We start from the raw sequence: 21,369 nt of genomic DNA on the forward strand, positions 1-21,369 counted from the left end.
CAAAATAAAAGTGGATTATTTCAGCTCCATTACAAGCTCAGGAGAGGGTTGTTAAACACTACAGAGGATGAACAAGGTTTCAGGACACCAGAGATTTTGCAAGAGGATGAAATTGTTCCAGAACCAACAGGTGAGGGAATTTCTATCACTTTGCCAACCTTTGTTCAAATTGAAAAGAGTCAGTTCCTTTGGGGCGACTGTGATGGTGAGACATTCATGTCGCTGCTTAATCGTACTTATGATGAAGTTGTACATTGGAGAAAAAATGTTTTTCATTTACCTTCTGGCAAGTTTGGAAAGATGTTTGTTTCTGAGTTGTCCAGACTTTTTAATGCTTATTACCCTGGATCATGTTTGGAAGGTGTCACTTTAAAGGCAGCTATGACTTTGCCAATTCTAGTTCTTCAGAAACCTTTTGCTACTTCCAAGACTTGTGATCATGTTCAGTGTTTGGAAAGGAGACTCAAGTTGTGGCAGAAAGGTGATTTAGAGGCGTTACTGGAGGAGGGTCGTTCTATTCAACATAGGCTAAGTTCAAGTCACATTAATCGGAGAGTCAACTCAACTTCTGTAACCTTTTCTAAGTTGATGTTAGAGGGCAAGGTTCGTGCTACATTACGATTATTGAACAACCAGGAATGTAGTGGCCCTTTGAAACTTGATCAGAGGATTGGTTCTAAATGTGTGAGGGATATTTTACTTGACAAACATCCTGCAGGGCGCCCTTTGGATTCTAGTGCAGTTATTCCTCCCTCTCCACATGTTTTCCGCCCTCATCCAGTATATTATGATTGTATCACTGGTTCTTTGATCCATGCAGTTGCGTTACATGTTGATGGGGCAGCTGGACCATCTAATTTGGATGCTCATGATTGGCGACGTATCTGTACTTCCTATCATAGTGCCTCTGCTGATATATGTAATGCTTTAGCTTCTTTTGCTCGACACTTATGTACAGAATTGTGGATCCATCTGGTTTGGAGGCTTATACTGCTTGTCATCTAATTGCTTTAGATAAAAATCCAGGAGTTTGGCCAATTGGTGTTGGTGAAGTTGTTAGAAGAATCATAAGTAAAACTATCCTTTCAGTGACTAGTGTGGAGATACAAAAATCTGCTGGTTCTCTTCAACTATGTGCTGGTCAACCATCTGGCTGTGAATCTGCTGTCCATGCTTTGAGACACATTTTTGATGGCAGTTCTACTCAGGCTGCTTTATTAGTGGATGCTTCTAATTCCTTTAATAATTTGAATCGCCAGCTTGCTTTAGTCAACATTCCATCTGTTTGTCCTGTCTTGTCGAATATTGTCATAAATACTTATCGTACTGATGCCAAACTCTTTGTTGGAGGTGAGACCATTCTATCACATGAAGGTACTACACAGGAAGATCCTTTGGCCATGGCTATGTATGCCTTGGCCTTAGTTCCAATGATTAACCGTTTGCATGACCATATTAAAGAGGTGTGGTATGTGGATGATGCTGCAGCAGCAGGTTTTCTTACCAATTTGAGATCCTGGTGGAATATGTTATGCGATATTGGACCCCAATATGGCTATTTTGTTAACTCAGCTAAAACATTTCTGATTGTTAAGGAGGAGCATGTTGTGTAGGCACATTCAATTTTACAGACACTAGCATTCAAATCACTACTGAGGGAAAACGCTACCTTGGTTCTGCTCTGGGATCTCCTGCCTTTGTTGAATCATATGTGAATGGGAAGGTTAAAGAGTCACTGCTTGAAGGTTCTTAGTTTACTAATTTGTTAAGCTGCTTTACTGTAGTTGTGCCCAGTTATACTGATTGTAAAATGTCAGTAACTTTAAGTATATGGAACATAATTGTTTTACTAAGTTTTAAACTCTCAGTAAACATCAGTGAATGCAGGTTTACTGAAAAGCTACTAAAATTCCAAACAATTAACTGTTCCATATACTGGGGATATACCACTCTAGTAAACTAAGAAACTTCAAGCAGTTAGTGGTCTGATGAACTGTCTAAGTTGTTTGAATTTGCTACTTCACAGCCACATGCTGCGTTTTCTGCTCTTACTCATGGATTGTTTGGAATATGGATTTATCTCTCCAGAACTTTGCCCAATATTTCTGAGTCACTTTCCCCTTTGGAACAAAATATCCGTTTGCATTTCCTGCCCACCTTAACTGGTAAATGTGTATTTAGTGATCTTGAGAGACAATTACTGTCATTGCCTCCACACTTGGGTGGTTTTGGCATTATTAACCCATGTGTGTCATCTGTTGCTCAGTTTGATTCTTCACAGAAAGTGACTGGTCCCCTGGTATCTCTCCTTATTGAACAGATAACTGAGTTCACTGTCACTGAACTTGATAAGCAATTTGTTTTGAAGCAGGAAATCTATCTTAAGAACCGTCGCAGCTGTGAAGAGTTGGCTTCTGCTCTTCATCCCCAGCTTTCTCTGGATCTGCAGCGTGCTAGAGAATTTGCTTGTTTGAAGGGAGTATCCAGCTGGTTGACTGCTTTACCGATTGATGAGCATGGGTTTGCTCTGCATAAGAGTGATTTCCGTGATGCTGTTTGCCTCCGTTATGGCTGGACTCTACTCCATCTGCCTACTGAGTGTATCTGTGGGACTTTGTTTACAGTTGAACATGCTTTTACCTGTTCCCATGGTGGTTATCCAACATTACGCCATAACGAAGTTATAGATATTACAGCCCAGTTAATGTCAGAAGTTTGTCCAAATGTAGCCACTGAGCCTACTTTGCAGCCTGTCTCTAGTGAACGATTTTTTCATCGCCCTGCAAATACTGAATGTGGTGCTTGTTTGGATGTGAGAGCTCAGGGATTCTGGGGTGTTCATCATCAACAAGCTTACTTTGATGTTTGTGTTTTTAATCCATTTGCCAACACAAATCGCTGCAATTCTCTTTCCAGTTGCTTTCGGTCTCATGATCGAGAAAAGCGTAGGACTTACGAACAACGTGTGCGTGAAATTGAAAGGGCATCATTCACACCTCTTGTGTTCTCAGCTTTGGGAGGAATGAGCAAGCCTGCAGAAACCACCTACAAAAGATTAGCCTCACTCCTTGCTACAAAGAAGAATCAACAATAATATAATGTTATGATCACCTTTATTCGCTGCAGATTACCTTTTCTTATTAGTATTATATTTGTTACTGTGCAGAAATCAAAAAGATTGTTGTGCACAGGTGTGATCATAATGCATGTTCAGGTTGGTACAAAACTCATCTAAGGTAGGGGACTTTTTCCCTAACGCGTTCAGCTATCATTTGTCTTCGTGGAAGTCGTTCTGCTGCTGGTCAGCCTCATAAAGATCTCACTGACTTTTCTCTTGCTGTGAGTGAGGGAAAGCTCCCTCTTTCTGACTGATGAACTAGATGCAATTTTGTGTGTGTGTTTGAATAATTAAAAAATATTATTTAAAAAAAGAGTATATTGACAGGAAGTGTCACGGAAAAATCGGTCTGGGTAAAATTGGTCCGGCCGGACCAGTTTTGGAAGCTATAAGTGGTCCGGCCGAACCAAATTTAGTGGACCAAAATTGGTCCGGCTGGACCAATTTTGGTATCCAAAATTGGTCCGGCCACGGGCTTGCTCAGTATAATTATATAGGTGAGACTATAGGCGCAATCGTGGACAGGCTTACATCATAGACCTGGCCGCTCAGTGCGCGTGCCAGAGACGGCGGAGAAGGATAACTTGCAATGGTGTAGCTACCATGTAGGCAGGTGAGGCAAGTGCCTCACCAAAATTTTGGTAGTTGCATGACTGAGAAACAGCTCATTGTACACTTATATTAGCAATTAAATATAGTATTGAAGCATTAGCAATTAACATGTGATTTATAATTCAACTTACCTCCTGTATAGATTAGTAAGAGTCTATTCTAAAAGGGCTTCTGAGGATTAGAACAGAAATGGTCAAGTTAGATTGAGATCGACATACTCTAATAGAGCAGTCACCCTAATAAAGCAGTCACCCTTATAGAGTAGTTATACCCTATTAGAGCAGTCCCCCTAATAGTTATCCTATCCAGGGCGGTCAACGGGGGGTGGGGGGAGGGGGAACTGGGGCAAAATGTCCTGGGCCCCAGGCTCCAGGGGACCCCACTGTTCTACCATAGAAAGATCGAAGTACTCTAATAGAACAGTCAGGCAAATTTTCAGTTGTAGTATAATTACTCTAGCAAGCTGTTAAAATTGTCTCAGATTCAATTTCAGAGATGTACTTTTCGAAAAAAGTCTCAGTAGGGAATAGAGTAACCACCAGTCCAATAAAATTATCAACAAAATGCTACTGAAAACACTTTCAAATTCAATTTCAGAGGGTCTAATTTTCAAAACTCTCCTGTGGGAGCATGCCCCCAGACCCCTCTACATTAAATTGGTATGCTTCGCATGCAAAGCACACTAAAGTGTAATTACTGGTATAATAGGGCCCCATATTCTTTTTTTTGGCCCAGGCCTCTTGAATTCTTTCAGCAGCCCTGATCCTATCACAACAGTTGTAGCTTTACTACACTGCTGAAATCACCCTCCATGTAGTCTAACTTCAGATGACCTAACTTATGTCCACAGATCAGAGCCCCCTAGCTATTCTATAATATATACATGTTAAAGTGTGTGGAGTGTACTCTAGTGCATGCATCATTTTAAGGCTACCATAAAGCAATGCCAAGTCTGCCTCACCTATTTGAAATTTCTGGCTACGCCCTTTACTTGATGATGTTAATGTTTCAGATCACATGATTATTAAGCTTCAGATCCATGATCATTAAGCTGTTTATGGAGCCTGCTAGCTAGCTACATATTCAGCCATGGATTATAGTTACATCGCACACTATTTTTTCACTCACCATTGTAGCTATATAGCTATGCATACCAATTTTTTTTAAGTTGTGCCACATGCATAGCTATGTTGCTACTGTTTAGATGTTTTACTATTGCAAACTATATAGTTCTGTATGCATGTTCTTGCATAATTGTGACTTGAGCTATCACTTCAGCGGTGTTTTTTGGGGGAGGGGTGCATGCATGCATGGATTACTTTTATACCATCAATAGCATGTGTAAAATCAATGAACAGTTTGACTGTGATAAAGTTTTAAGATCATATGCAGCAGACAATAATAATAGTACAGCTGTAACCCTCAGGTACACAAAACAAGCCACGTCTTACACATCTATAAAATGACTAGTTTTATTTATGCTAGAGAAGCATTCTAAGCAATGGAATGCTTTGCTCTTAATATCATCTAGTTTAACACCAGCACACTTTGTGTGGCTCCAGGATTTGCATTTATCACATTTTACCTGTGATGGATAGCTATATAATACATAGAGTGTGCATGGCCAAAGAACTCACTCACCCAATCATTATAATCTGGATGGCTTACACTGGTATCACCTGCTCCACACATCATACATCTTTCACGCATATCTGCTACAGAATGGAATTATAGTATACAAACTATATAGATGCATGTAGTTGTATATACTTGAATATGACAGCAAAGTGATTCCAATATTCTCACGGGCTTTGTCAACATTTACACATCTTAACTACGTTTCATTGATTTTCCCTGATAGAATTAGCTGTTCAACCATCTAAACATGTACAGTACAAGGCGGAAATGACACTAGCTTTAATGTATACCTTTAAGCAGTAAACTCCGCAGCTACAACCATCATATTGAACACGTTTTTCCAATTGTACTAATCTAAATTTCTCTATGTTGATCTTATCTGTCCCCAAGAAGTTGTTTCATGTCTTGAAATATTTCCTATGTATAGTATAAAAAACTGACGTTCATTATAATGGAAAACTGCACCAAAAGTCCCACGAGCAGAATGGCTTGATCCAGATGGGTTCAGATGGTAAAAGATTTTTGCTTCCAGATCTATTGCCTACATGATTTATGACAAATGCACAAATGTATATAGCTGCATGCACTACAAATTATGAACTTATAACGAATATCCAATAATTGGTGCCTTGGTTGTGCAAACCTGCAAGCATCTTCTTTGTAGTTAATATCTCCTACATGTGACATAAAGTATATAGTTGTAGTGGACTTTTGCATGAGTTACAATATACCTTTGACAATAAATGTGAAGAAATGTTGACAGCAGCACGGTTAATTATAGCTGTCAATGAAAATGTTCCAATGATATAACAATTCCCGTGTATGTTTGCTATCAGTCGAAGGTATCCATTGACAATCTTTTAGTTGGACATGTCAAATAATCAACATGACTCTATATTATACCTAACCTCATCATTGATATAAGTTCCAGGCTTCAATGTATGGAAACTTCCATGGTGTATGGTAAACCTACCAATTCTTGCCTTCACTACATGACATGGCTGCCCTTTTAAAATGCTTTCCAATTGTTTCTGTTATTAAAGCAAGCACATACAACAATATACAATATATACAAGAGCATTATAATAAACTTGTATGCATATACATAAGCTAGAAACTACGTATTAGATATGAAATTTAATGTTAAAGTATGCACAACTTTTTAGTTGTTGTTGAAGATGTAACACCAATAGATACCTTAGAACTAGTTGAGATAGCTGTAGTGGTAGACTTGTCTGGGACTGCTGTAGTTGTAGGCATAGCTGTAGAGGTAGAGTTCACTGGGATGGTCGTAGTTTTAGCTGTACTGGTGGTTAGGGCTGGGCGGTATTGGAGTTTCGCTTCACGATATATCGTGCAGAAATATATCACGATATTACTATTTATCGCGGTTATTAAAGATGACTGCTATATTAGAGTAGCTGACTGCTTTATTAGGGTATCTCGAACCTAGCTGACTGTTCTATTAGAGTATCTCGATCTCTGTAAAAAAATGATTAGCTAGTACTAGGTCCTTGTTTGCAGTAGTATCACGTGATTATTTGAGGTGCATTATAACAACCTTAAGGGCTTAATAAGGTGTCACAAACACTAAAAATCGTAATAATATCGATATCATGATATTATCGTTTCACCGAAATCTACGCGATACAGATATCGTTTCATTGCAATACCGCGGTATTACTATAATACCGAGAAACCGCCCAGCCCTACTGGTGGTAGAATTTACTGGGACGGCAGTAGTGGTAGAATTGATCAGGATACCAGTAGTGACATGGCCATAAGCATCACACTGTAATTTTTATGGTTGCAATAGCAATAATGTGAGTGATCAAAATTATGAATACCTTTGATTTCTCTTGCACATCCGTTTCAACAATTATCTGTCTAAATAACCAAAATAAAATTGGTTGAGTGAAGTTGAATTCTAGAGCATGTATACTGTGTGCATATTAGCTACTATACATAAAGTTGGCAATGGTTATGAAGGGGTAGACTGGCTTGTATAACAATTACGCATACCTTGAGAAGTTTACGTTTTCTCTTCCTAGGATTTTGTTGCCTTGCCACATTGTCATCATCTGAAAATTGAAGTTTTCTTTTACATTTACTAATGCCTGTTGGTAAATCCAATATTAATGCAACATGGTCCTTTCCTAGGTAAGGTGATACTTAATGCATGCATCATAATACCACACATTTACCTTGCGATGCTTCACAGCTAACACTTTTGTCGAAAGCAGGAATTTTGGATGGGCTTACTACATGATGTACAAACAATGGGGGTATAAACATATTCTCAATATTCCATTATCTCAGCATACATACATACATATGCCAGTTCAATCACAAAAGTATTCAGACAAGATAAATTGAAGCTTACACTTGAAGAATATTAAAATTTACAGGAAATTTTCAGGAGCTGTTCAGGAAAGTCTATAGGAAATTCTGCGCTGTACTGAAACTTTCTTGTTCAGAAATTTTAAAATTCTTCGAGTGTTATATTCACAAAAATATATAGAACTTCAGTCAAGTACTCTAATCATATTATACTAAAAAGTACAGCTGGCATCAAAATAGAGCAGTTAGTTGTACATGCTCCAATATTTAAGGGCTTGAATAATTGAAGTCCTACTATCTATACCCCCAGATTAAGTTATCACTACATAATTATATATATGCACACTGCAAAATCTTGTACCTTTAGAACACACCGCTGGCAATTGTACAATAGGTGATAGAAGCTTTCTATCTTTAAAGAACACTGGGAGAAATCCACCTGGTTTAATAGGTGAGCTAGCATCTGCTGGTTCATTGTCATTTCTGCCCACTTCATACAAAGAGTGATCCAGTGAGAGCCCATGTTGGTCAATAAAGCCAATATCTCCATGAGATATAGTATTGTGAATGATAGAATACGAGCCATCATGATTTCCTCAAGCTCCTTGCATTGAACTTCTAGAGCAGACAGAATTGTCCTTTCTCCCCACTTCATAGAAAGAGCGATCTAGGGAGAGGCTGTGTTGGTCAATAAATCCAATATTTCCCTGAGGTATAGTATTGTGAATGATAGAATACGAGCCATCACGGTTTCCTCGAGCTCCTTGCACTGACTTTCCAGAGCAGACAGAATTACTGTTTACAGATTGATTGTCTGATTGAGATTGGTTACTGTCACGATTCTTTAAAGAGCTGTCACTGTCTTGTTTGGAATCCGGTCCCTATATACATACATGCACATTAAACAAAATGTACGCACAACCCTATATTATAGCAACTTACATAGTGTATAGGAGATAAGTAGGGACCCGCCGATTATGCTGGCATAATTTTGAGCATAATAGGTACCTAAAAGCATTGAGCATAATGCCAGCATAATAGGTTAAATATTTGTACGATAGTATAAATTCTTGCTGGAAAATGACAATTGCAAAATAAGATCGATATACTCTAATAGAGCAGTCAGTAACTCTAATAGAACAATCATCAAACTGACTGTTTTATTAGAGTATATCGATCTTTTCTCTTACATGCAGCAAGAATTTATCATTTATGCTCCAGCCACTCATTTTTTTTTCTATACAGTGTTAAAGTAGTAGCAAAGCATATGAACTAAGGCATTAACATTGAGCATAATCGAGCATAATAGGTAAATATTGAGCATTAATTTAAGCATAATAGGTGAATTTTTGAGCAGTGCAGCATAGCATAATAGGTAAAATTATGAGCATAATCGGTGGGACCCTAGAGATAAGTACTGCTTAAGGTGGGCACCGTTTATCCTAGTGATCTCATGTGAACTATCTGCTGCCTTCAAAGAGTACAGTCCTCGACCCAAGCATTTGGTAATGGTGTAGAGACCTCTCCACTTGTAATCTAACTTTCCTCCCTTCCTTTTCTTTCGATTAAAATCTTTTACCAACATGTTAGCTCCAACTGAGTAACAACCTATGCAAGCAAGTGAAACAAAATGGATCATCTAGAATGTAACAATTGTAGCCCACCTGGTTTAAAATGTCTTTTATCATATTGCAATTTCTGCTTCAGGTGTGCTTTTGCTATGTTATCCTTAGCTGCTTCAAGCACCATTTCATGCACTTCTCTTGCTTCATCGAAAGGGTAATTTCTAGCTTTATTGTAGTCATCTAAAAGTACTTCTGTATCCTTCTTTTCTACATCAATATCAATTGGAAGCAACGGCTTCCTTCCAAACATCAACTCGAATGGTGTATAATTAGTTGAGTCATGCCATACAGTATTGTATGCGAAAACGCATGTGTCAAGGTACGCTTCCCAGGAATTTTTTTTTCCTCTACAAACTTTACAAGCATGCTTTGCAGAGTTTGATTAAATCTTTCATCCAGACCATTCGTCTATTATTATATAGACAAATAAACATAGCTAACTACATGAATGGAGTTACCTGTGGATGATAAGCTGTCGTTAAAAGGTGTTTGATGTTCAACTTCCTCATCAGCTCAGAATTTAATTTGTTATTAAATTCTGATCCTTGATCACTTGTTACAAGCCTGGGAATACCCATTCTCATAAACAGCTACATGTATAAAACCAGACAAAATAATACATGCAAACTGTACATAAAACAAATACATATTGAGCATATTACCTATTATATTGCACGTATGTATACCTTAAACAAGCAGCTGCAAACTTCAACAGCACTTTTATTAGGTGTTGCAAATGCTTCAACCCACTTTGTACAATAGTCACTGGTAGTCAAGATATATCTATTTCCTATAAAATAATGTGCCATGTAACTACACAGCTATTATAAATAAGCAGCCGGCTGTACCTGCAGGGGATTTATAAGCAATAGGTCCTATAAAGTCAATTCCTATATGGTGCCATGGTGACTTCACTGGTACTGGATACATCTCTGGAGTTACAATATCTAGCTTCCTGTTCATTCTTTGGCAAACATCACATCGTTTCACCTGTAATAATACAAGTTTGACTGGCTTTGTAAGATACTGAAGACTGATTCCATGATTTCTAGATATACAAGTTCAAGATATAGCTAGCTATCTGCATACATATACACTGCATGTAGTCCACTATACATACACTTTTACTGTATCAAGTGTAGGGACCAGTCTATTTTGCTTTTATTTCTACCTATTTTTCTTTCCAGCAATTCTTTTATTTTTCACCTATTATGCTCCATATTTTACTCAAGAATTATAAATTTTGCTCAGCACTGATTTTTTAATTGAATATTTCCAAGTGCAAAGCTACAGTTTCGCCTTAAAGTGACTGTTCTATTAGAGTATCTCGATCAGAAATTACTTCTAATATGTAAAGCAAGAAGCCAGCTAAAATTACTTAACATGTGTGACTGTTTTATTAGGGTATCTTGATTGTCACTTGTTGTTCCTGTAACAATTAGCTATACATTGTTGATATTTTAGCGTGTCTGACTGTTCTATTAGAGTATCTCGATCTTTTGTGCAATTTTTATGTCCACTTTACAAAAATTGCACCTATTATGCCAGCATTTTGCTCATTGCTTTTACCCAACCATTATGCCAAAACTTTTGCTGGCGAAATCGACGGGTCCCTAATCATGTGCATAATAGAGATTGCCTATATGTGTTTAAAATCCTGATAGAATACACAGCTTAACAGCTACAACCTTATAATAATCAACCATAATGCAACCACTAAAGAAGCTTTATAAGTAAATTTGGAATGAGTTGTTGTACATTATCATCATTAAGCACATCATATGGCACAAATGCTATGTGTGAGATATTCAAGTAGGTACTATAGGCTTTGAATGGATAATTATAGTTATTGCGAAGCGGTTTAACATGCTAATTTGTTAGACTCTTGTTTCAGCAATCAAAATATTGTACCCTATAGTATTAGAAGTAGCTAAATGGGTACTCACCACCTCTTCTATATCCTTTGTCATGCCATACCACGTGAACCTTTCTGTTACCCTTGACATAGTTTTCTTATAGCCTAAATGGCCAGATGTGACATCACTGTGACAAGCTTTGATGATTCTTTGCTGCTCTTCTGTATTTCTAATGTACCTCACTTAAACATCACTCTATATAGTATACATAAACATGTGAAAAAATAGTATAGCTGTTTCATTAATAAATTCACTGTATAGCTATATACTGCACATGCATGCACAATAGCTATTATGATCTATAATATCTCGCTACACTGTGAGCTAACTGTTTAATTACAGGAGCGGATCCAGAGGGGGGGCTATGGGGGCTGAAGCCCTCCTTCACTTTTAAATTGTACTTGATCAGGACCACAATGAATTTTTTTTGTCTTAACATAATAGTGTCACTAATAATAAAAATACACCTTAGAACTATCTTTCCAAGGCATTATCATCGGATTTGTGTTAAATATTATGCAACAAGGGCCTGAATCAGCCATTGGCAGTGCACGAGATCGAGATACTCTAATAGAGCAGTCACATAACAACTCTAATAGAACATGCATTCAGCAGAAACATAAAAGTTGGTTCTGTTATGGAATTTATCCAAATCTATAAGATGTACCTACACATAATGAAGTGCATTGGTCTATTTCAAAAGCCTTCAATAACTAGTATAGTATAATTGCCGTATAAATAGAAATATACCTTAAGTGGACACATGTACCACGGAAAATGCTCTCAGATTCTATCTCAAATCTCAAAATTTTCCAGTAGGGCTGGGCATGCTACAAGACCCTTCTGATAGTCTGTGCTATAGCTAATGATTATAAAATCTTTTAAATTACAAATACCTATAATCGGCTATAATAATGCAACCCCTACCTTTGAAGTACCAGACAAGTCTAGTTCAGTTCTACAAAGCTATAGGGCAGATAAAGGGAAAAGATATTGCCCTGCATATATAGGGTGAAAGATTTATGCACCCTCTTACATTGTCTAAAATTTATGATATATAAGCAAGCATTATAATTTATGCTGAAATCAGTGTTACCAAATTGCAGTGTTTTGGCATCTATTTTTCAAAATTTTCCTGTGGGAGGCATGCCTCCAGATGATGCACCCTCTTACAATATCCAAATTTTAACAAAAGGTATAGGATAATGATATAATTAAAAGGACACTGAAATAGTTACAAACATGCACGCAGAAAGGATTTTATGCAATTTTACCAAATTGCAGTATTATGGCATCTATTTTTCAAATTTTCCTGGGGGGAGGGGCATGCCCCCAGCCCCCCTAGCTCCAGCATGCGAGTGTCATCAGACAAATGCTTCAAGTTAGTCCCCCTCCTTTATAATTCCTATAGGTCCGCCCCTGAATTAACTAACCTTTCCTTTCCTTATTTAAGTACATCTCTCCATCAATGATAGTAAATTTTGAGGCTTTCTTCCTGATGATTCTTTTACAATTCTCAGAAGTTCCGTCTGCATAACATTTCTCTGTGACGTAGAGGTAAACTTTATCCAAGAGCTCTTCTTCGCCAGTATCCACCATTATGTCATCACCTTAGAGCCAGCTCGCGAGAAAGAATATTAGCTAGCCATATAGAGTCCGCTCTCTTCGCTGAGTATACGTTGCAGCTAAAAGGAAATGCCGGCCACTTCGCTAGAATTTCGCTGAACACGTGCGCACATACTGCACAGTAGTGCACTTTTTTATCTCGAGAAATAGCTAACTATCATTCCTCAAAAGGCATCAAAGTGAACATCAAAGCAAGCATCAAAGCTATGGACATCGAGTCAAGTGTGTGCCGACTGTTATAGCTACATTTGGCCAGCGAATTTGCATTTAACCCAGCCCGGACCAGTTTTGGTCAGGGCGGACCAAATTTGGATGCCAAAACTGGTCCGGCCAGACCAAATTACGTCAACCAAAATTGGTCCTGCCTGACCGATTTTTCCCAGGACCGATTTTGGCGTTACAGAAGAAAGAAAACGCAATTTTCGCACCTCCGTAGCTTTGAGCTTCCTTGATGAAACAAGACGATTTTTGCTGTGAACATGCCCTCCTACTGCAGGACTACACATTCCAAATTTGAATGAAATCGCTTCACGCGTTCCCGATATATGCGACTTCAAAAATTGGCTCAGTTTCTTCGTTTTTCTTCTTATTTTTCTTTTTCTTGTTGCACAGTTACAAAAACTGCTATAAAATGCGAACGCCACATCCGATTGCCTTGAAATTTGGCACACAGAAGGGGGATATAAAGGCGCATCTCGGTATAAACTTTGGCTGGAATACGATAAACAGGCAAAGCGTTATGAGCGATTATTCATGAAAAATAACACCAATATGTTGTCACGCTTACAGGGTAAACCGCGTATGGAAAGAAGCTGAAAATCGGTGGGTGAATAGGTTACGTCTTGAACCTCAAACCGTCTGTGGTTTGAAAGAAATCGAGCTAAAAACAGGAAGATACAAGGAAAAAACCAACAGTGTGTAACAATTACGCAATCGAGATTAGCAGCAAGTGTGAGATCGAGATACTCTAATAGAGCAGTCATCCTAATAAAGCAGTCACCCTGAAGAGAATTCAAGAGATCAGCTAGAAACAAGAAACCTGTATAGAGATCAGCTACACACAAGTCACACTGTAGAGAGATCAGCTAGAAGAAGTTACCTTGTAGGGAGTTCATGCAACTATTGAAAGAGATAGTTCAGCTAGAAGAAATCACCTTGTAGAGTTCAGCTACAAAGAAACCACCATGTAGAGAGTTCAGCTGCAAACAAATCGCCCTGTGGAGAGATCAGTAGAAGAAGTTACCTTGCAGAGAGTTCAGCTACAAAGAAACCATTGTGTAGAGAGTTCAGCTACAAACAAATCTCCCTGTAGAGAGATTAGCTAGAAGAAGTTACCTTGTAGAGGGTTCAGCTACAAAGAAACCATTCATGTAGAGAGTTCAGCTACAAACAAATCTCCCCGTAGAGAGATCAGCTAGAAGAAGTTACCTTGTAGAGAGTTCAGCTTCAAACAAATCACCCTGTAGAAAGATCAGCTAGAAGAGGTCACCTTGTAGAGAGTTCAGTTACAAAGAAACCACCATGTAGAGAGCTCAGCTTCAAACTAGTGACCTTGTAGAGACATCGGCTAGAAGAATTTACTTTGTAGAGAGTTCAGCTACAAAGAAACCATTATTTAAAGAGCTCAGCTGCAAACAAATCACCTGTACAGAATTCAGCTATAAACAAATCACCCTGTAGAAAGATCAGCTAGAAAAGTTACCTTGTAGAGAGTTCAGTTACAAAGAAACCACCATGTAGAGAATTCAGCTACAAACTAGTGACCCTGTAAAGACATCAGCTAGAAGAAGTTATCTTGTAGAGAGTTCAGCTACAAAGAAACCATTATTTAAAGAGCTCAGCTGCAAACAAATCACCTATACAGAATTCAGCTACAAACAAATCACCTTGTAGAGAGATCAGCTAGAAGAAGTTATCTTGTAGATAGTTCAGCTACAAACAAATCACCCTGTAGAGAGATCAGCTAGAAGAAGTTAACTTGTAGAGAGTTCAGCTACAAAGAAACCATCATTTAGAGAATTCAGCTTCAAACAAATCACCTGCAGAAAGTTCAGCTACAAACAAATCTCCCTGTAGAGAGATCGGCTAGAAGAAGTTACATTGTAGAGAGTTCAGCTACAAATAAATCACCCTGTAGAGAGGTCAGCTAGAAGAAATTACCTTGTAGATAATTCAGCTACAAAGAAACCACCATGTAGAGAGTTCAGCTGCAAAGAAATCACCCTGTAGAAAATTCAGCCACAAACAAATTGCCCTGTAGAAAGATCAGTTAGAAAAAGTTACCTTTTAGAGAGTTCAGCTACAAAGAAACCATTCTGTAAAGAGCTCAGCTGCAAACAAATCACCTGTACAGAATTCAGCTACAAACAAACCACCCTGTAGCAGGGGCGGATTCAGGGCGGGGGAGGCTTTGGGGGCTGAAGCCCCCCCCCCCTTTCATATTTAGGCTTTATTTGATCAATATACTGAGTATTATAATGAAATTTTGTCTTAGCATAATTATATGATCACTAATAATACAAATACTCATAAAATTACCGTATAAACATTTTTCCAAGGTATTAACAGTGGATTTATGCTAAAGTTTGTGCAACAAGGACCCGGATCAGCATTGGAGGTGTACAAGATCGAGATACTCTAATAGAGCAGTCAGCTAACTACTCTAATAGAACATTCACTGGAAACATGTAGATGATTCTGTTATGGAATTTTTCCAAATCCGCCAGCACCTATACATACAATGAAGTGCATTGGTCTGTTTAAAGGGCTTCTTTCATCTACTAGTGTAGTTAATATGTATGGCAATACTTAATTCAAGTACACAATTTCCATTGAAAATGCTCTCAGATTCAATCTTGTGTTGTTCAAATTTCAAAATTTCCACTTTCAATATTCTTAATAATTCTAACATGCACCTATTCAGTATTGTGCAATTGTGAGAGGGGTGCATCATGTACTTGGTTGTCTGTACCTACCAAACTTTTCCATTAGCAAAATGCTTTAGAGAGCCATACCTATAATCTAAAGGCAGTATATAAAATATCTACAGGCAGAAAATATTATGAATTTTATGTGGAAATGTCTCCAAATTGCAGTATTTTAGCATCTATTTTTCAAAATTTTCCTGGGGAGGCATGCCACCAGACCCCCCTAGTTCCAGCATGCTTTGCACACCTCTACCCAACCTTGAGTTAGCCCCCCCTTTTACAAATCCTAGATCCGCCCCTGTGTAGAGAGATCAACTAGAAGAAGTTACCTTGTAGATCATTCAGCTACAAACAATTCACCCTGTAGAGAGAGAATCTAGAAGAAGTCACCTTGTAGAGTGTTCAGTTACAAAGAAACCACCATGGAGATTTCTGTAATCAATATAAATGATTATGTATTATATATATATATACAGTGTATATATATAATTTGTACATTTACTGATAAAATATTTAAAGTACATCTACTTTATCTTTTCTTCTTCCTGTGGTAAAAAATAAAAAGATAGGTTAAAAAGTCCCAAAGCCGGCCATAGGCCGGCTTTGGGGTATACAAATACAAAAAGAAATGAAATCTAATCCAAAACAGCTAAGCTGTAAAAAAGTGTGTGGCCCTCAAAAAGGCTATGGTGAAAAAGATGTGAAATCCAAGGTGGCGGCCAAGAAATGGCTGTGATGGTAGGTTAATGGTAAAAATTTTAATAATGACAATTCAGGTGAATTTTGTGCCACAACCAAGCGGCACAAAAGTTCACCTGAATTGTCGTTATTAAAATTTTTACCATTAACCTACCATCACAGCAATATCTTGGCCGCCACCTTGGATTTCACATCTTTTTTCACCATAGCCTTTTTGAGGGCCACACACTTTTTTTACTGCTTGGCTGTTTTGGATTAGAAAAATGTTTAACTTGCACTACCACATGAATAAGTAGGGTAAAGTGATGAGCAGTGTTGGGAGTAACGCGTTACATAAGTAACGCGTTAAGTAATATTATTACTTTTGTGTAATATAACGAACTACGTTATAAAAACGGTTAATATAACTCAAGTTACTTTACTTACAAATGTAACACGTTACCTAAGTAATATAGTTACTGTAACGATTCTAATATTACGTAATATCATTACTACAAATAACGAAGTTACTAATCTCGTTAGTTATCCTCTGAGTAACGCCTATCCACAATGAAGTAACGAAGCCTACTGAATGAAGCTTATTCACCAGCTTCTTACTTAAAACCAAAATTTGCACATTGTCCAACAACGCAATCATGTCACGTGATAAAGTGGTAGTTTCACATGTGACAGCTTAAGGCTGTGGACACAAAGTAATATAATATGTAATATTACTGTGGTTACTTTATTTTATGAGTAATACGTAACTGTAACTAAATAGTTCAGTTGCAAGTAATATGTAATATGTAACTAGTTACTTTTACAAAGTAACTTGCCCAACACTGGTGATGAGCAACATATCTGCTATCCAACTCCATTGACTTTAAATATCAGCTAATAAGCTCTTAAGCTGAAAGGAATTTCATACTCACTTCAAACAGCACGTTTATCTTCTGAGAGGGTAGCTAGTCAATTGTTCTAATCAGCGCAGCTCATTAAGGTGGGGACTATTCTACGGAACGGAACGGAACGGAACGGAATGATGGACTAAACCACGGAACGGAACGCTTTCTCAAACTGAAGCTTGCAACTTTCCATTGCTGAAACTTCCCTTATAAGTTAGCAGTGGCATCATCTATGGTGGCATCTCCAGTGGGTGGTTAAACATAAGATAAAAAGAATTAACGGATCGATTGTGGGTTTTTGTTGGTTGTCATTAGTAACGAAGTATTATTGTGGGATGAGCTGTATCAGTGATGTTCATCCATACGGAAGAGAACTTTATGTGAGCTGTTTTTCTTATTTAGACTTTACAAAACAGTCTGGGCCGGTCTTTCAAGTCATAAGTCAGTGTATAAATAAAGCAAGCAGGAAGATACTGGTAACAGGAAAGAGCCAGATGAATTAAAACTTGAAGAATTTTGTGCAGTGTGTGAGGAGCAAATATTTTGGCAGACCGCAAGGAGGGCATATTCTGCAAACATCATTGAAGTGTATGCATGGAGTTATTTATATATTAACAGCTGGTGCAGTGGACTAATGCCGTATTCAATAGTGAGCTGATTTTATCTGTTGCACAATTCAAGGATGTGTCTGACTGCTAGCCTTGAATCAGGCTAAATGTCAAAACTCCAAGATCAGCCAAATCTCTATTATAAGCTGCATGTGAAACCATGCCCGTAGCCACCAGGCAAACGTTATTTGGACCAGGATGTGTGTGTAATTTCAATGTATCTAGTCAGACCTGAAATGGAACACTTACATTAATTACATACCACCTAAGAATCCTAGGATTTCTTAAGTGTAACATTTCACATGCTTCACTTCAAACAAAACAGGTTAAATTTGTTTGTCTATTTTCAAGTGATTCCCAGTCCAGCTGGTCCATGAAATTACAATGGGATCACATGTATTTGTTACAGTGCGGGCTGTCCTGTGTTGGATCTACTCTAGAGTTGAGATTTCAAGGTAGACTCACTGCCAATTTACTGACACTAGTACTGTTGTAGCATGTTTAAGTGGAGGACAAATGAAATAGTAATGCTAGATTATTTATGTATACAAATTTTTCATAATGAAATTGATATCCCATGCATTTTGATTTGTACTTCCACTTTGCAACATATTCAAGAGCAAGAAGCTACCACACTTAATCTCCGACCACTGTCATTAATTAACCAAGATCTCACTAGTCTGTAATTCACTTTACTGTAGTGATTTTATTGATTCATCTGTATGCTTTCTTCATTTCCTTTGAAGTTGTACCAAGAGTTCATAATAAGGTGGGGAGTGTCTAACTTGAATGCATTCACCAAACACCCTGGTTAAAGTAACACCTTGGCCTTATTTCAGAACAAAGGCTTTACCTTCTTCAGCAACTCTAATCAACAGTTTTCTATCCCCCAGTAAAGGTGTTGATTTGATGAAAGGTGAACTTTACACAGGGTGTTTGTACAGGCCATACTGAGAGTTAGACACTCTCCCCCATACAAATCAGTATTACGAACTCTTGGTTGTACAGTATAGGTAAACAAAGATAAGTTTCTCTCCCATCTTATTCTAGGATTTCTATTGACAAGGAAAATTCAATTATTTGTATACAGGCTCAAAATTAAGAAAATATAAAGAAAGTGAATTAATATTATACAGTCAGTTTGCTTTTGGATATTTAATGTCTCCAACCACAACAAAAATTCGATGAATCCATGCATCTCATCACTGGTCGTCTGAACATTCTGAAAGTGATACCTCACTCAATCAACCATATATTCTGTTTATTAGACTGAATAAAGTCATGATTACCTAAACAATCACTTAATTAATGTTTTATAATTATCCTATTCCATTTTCCGGGAGGTTCCACTGATAAAATGCAATTTCAGCAATGATAGCAGCTAGCCAAGCTGCAAGTTGATTCAGAAAGCACTCCATTCTGTAAAATAGACCCCATCCAGAATTCAACTCAGTACTCAGGCTGAGATATCTGACAATAGTCCACTACTCTGTTAATGAATCATTGATGTTCACACAATATAGCCTCCTTGAGGTATCTGAATGTTTGCTCCTCACACACTGCACAAAATTCCTTTAGATTCTACTTAGACTGAGTTGATTCAGCTTGTCACCATACTTGTTTCCTTTGTAGTGTAGCTATACACATACTGATTTATGCCGATTAGAAAGGCTGGGCCTCAGACTGTACATTCTAAAGTCAAGTAAGTAAAAATACTTCACATACTAGTAAAAAAAGTCATGCATTAAGTTCCCTACTTGATATATCCGAAGATGAAATCACTGAGTCAGCTATTCCCACAATTAGTACTTCGTAACTAATGACAACCAACAAGAACCCACAATCGATCCTTAAATTCGCTTTATCTTTCTTGGGGTACGTTTAATTACCTGCTGGAAGTGCCACTGATAACTTGTACAGCAATGGTAAGCTGCAAGCTTCAATCTGAGAAAGCATTCCGTTCCGCAGTTTAGTCCATCATTCCGTTCCGTTCCGTTCCGTAGAATAGTCCCCACCGCTCATTAATTCTTACCTTATGTAATGTGTTGCAGTTACCCAAACGCCTTTTCATTAATTCCAGATAATCAGGCAGTACGGTAGTACTGTTTAAGTAGGAATTCCCCGAGGGGTAGGTAACGAGCCAAAATCGTCTACGAAATTTCAAAGATGACTTCCTATATTTCATCTTTCCAGACATTTTAGTTCCAATATCTCCGTAAAATCCAGTAATTGTAACATTAGTAAATCCGAATGTTTTAGAATCCTTAAAATTCCACAAATTTTCGTAACAATTTTTTCGATCGTCAAATTTCTTCTTTCAAATTAAGCGATTTCAGGCAATATTTCAAATTTTCAGATATAATTTCAGGGATGATCTGCGAAATTTCAGGTTGTTACCTACCTCTCGGAATCCCCGAAAATAAATTACGCGCGGCGCCAAAATATAGCTTTAAAAAATCCAGCTTTTACGCGACGAAAATCACCTTTTAATACGAAATAATATTAGTCCATCTGTTCTATACCATATGCGTATTTCGTACCATACGCGTATGGTACATACCATATGCGTATACGCGTACGGTACAACCATACGCGTATGGTACGAAAAATCGTACCATCTGTGCATGCGTATAATATCAAGCAGAAGGTTTTTGCACTGCCGTACCTATGGACTATGCCTGATGGCACTCTGCTTTCATTTCTTTTCGGGAAAGAGGGAGGGGAGGAGCTATTCTCACTTAGCGGTTTCTGTTCAGTGAAGATCGACTGACGAGATACTCTAATAGAGCAATCATATTTTGATCTGATTTTTTCCCCGGGCTAGATATAATGCCCTTTCCTACCACTCCCAGCACAAGAGGCAAACGTGCTGGACAAGAACTGAAAAGCGGGACATCTAAAGGTCCCTAGGGCCCTTTGTTAGGCCCATTTCCGGGAAGCATCTGGTGATCTAAATATTTTGATCTGATTAGCTTTTCTATTCTCTAGAGCTGAGATGTATTTAGCTTTACTGCAATTAAGATATAATTTGCTTTACTGCATGATGCAAACCTATTTAAAATAAAGCATTCCTTAAAATAAAAGAATATTGAAGGCATGACATCTCGCATGACTATATGTAAGTGATGAAACTGACATCTTGATTTAGGACAATATAATTATATCCACCCCAAAAACACCTTCGCTGTAAAAAAGGCGCGCCCAAGAAACTACAAGTGCCTGGAACCCAATGTAAAAAAAAAAACAAAAAGAAAAAACAGCTCAACTAAAGTGAAAAGTAACTGGTAACTTAAAGAGCTGATATCTGAAGCGGCTAAGAATACAATTACTAAAGTTTAATCCATGCAAGAACACCTTGGCTATAATACAGGTGTGT

At 37.8% G+C, this 21,369-nt stretch overlaps 2 protein-coding genes and 2 long non-coding RNA genes across 18 annotated transcripts in view; 1 reads left to right on the forward strand and 3 right to left on the reverse strand.

Annotated features, from left to right (window-relative positions):
• Positions 1 to 21,369, reverse strand: part of LOC136246413 (uncharacterized) — a 339,040-nt gene that overhangs the window by 184,768 nt on the left and 132,903 nt on the right. The window lies entirely within an intron of this gene.
• LOC136246420 (uncharacterized) overlaps positions 1 to 21,369 on the forward strand; it is a 423,931-nt gene that overhangs the window by 146,789 nt on the left and 255,773 nt on the right. The gene's annotated exons all lie outside the window — the stretch shown is intronic.
• Positions 5,100 to 8,573, reverse strand: LOC136246416 (uncharacterized). The gene is made up of 13 exons (XM_066037838.1): positions 8,070 to 8,573; positions 7,573 to 7,629; positions 7,391 to 7,524; positions 7,216 to 7,255; positions 6,566 to 7,160; positions 6,277 to 6,399; positions 6,100 to 6,225; positions 6,012 to 6,042; positions 5,834 to 5,909; positions 5,659 to 5,785; positions 5,501 to 5,609; positions 5,372 to 5,445; positions 5,100 to 5,315 (listed from the first exon to the last, which is right to left on the reverse strand). The coding sequence occupies exons 5-10, from the start codon at positions 6,626 to 6,628 to the stop codon at positions 5,767 to 5,769; spliced, it is 438 nt and encodes a 145-aa protein (XP_065893910.1). The 5' UTR covers positions 6,629 to 7,160; positions 7,216 to 7,255; positions 7,391 to 7,524; positions 7,573 to 7,629; positions 8,070 to 8,573; the 3' UTR covers positions 5,100 to 5,315; positions 5,372 to 5,445; positions 5,501 to 5,609; positions 5,659 to 5,766.
• LOC136246421 (uncharacterized) lies at positions 9,827 to 10,320 on the reverse strand. Its single transcript, XR_010696412.1, has 3 exons — positions 10,182 to 10,320; positions 10,020 to 10,123; positions 9,827 to 9,923 (listed from the first exon to the last, which is right to left on the reverse strand). It is a non-coding gene; the product is annotated as an uncharacterized lncRNA (long non-coding RNA).

This window comes from Dysidea avara, chromosome 2 (assembly GCF_963678975.1).
Source record: "Dysidea avara chromosome 2, odDysAvar1.4, whole genome shotgun sequence".
Classification (NCBI taxonomy): domain Eukaryota; kingdom Metazoa; phylum Porifera; class Demospongiae; order Dictyoceratida; family Dysideidae; genus Dysidea; species Dysidea avara.

Excerpts from the sequence above, each read along its gene's own strand:
- LOC136246416 (XM_066037838.1), bottom strand. The coding sequence starts at position 6,628 with ATGCCTACAACTACAGCAGTCCCAGACAAGTCTACCACTACAGCTATC. Across the intron at positions 6,226-6,276 it reads GAACTTATATCAATGATGAG|ATTGTCAATGGATACCTTCG; the intron begins GTTAGGTATAAT and ends TCCAACTAAAAG. Across the intron at positions 6,043-6,099 it reads CTTCACATTTATTGTCAAAG|GAGATATTAACTACAAAGAA; the intron begins GTATATTGTAAC and ends TGTCACATGTAG.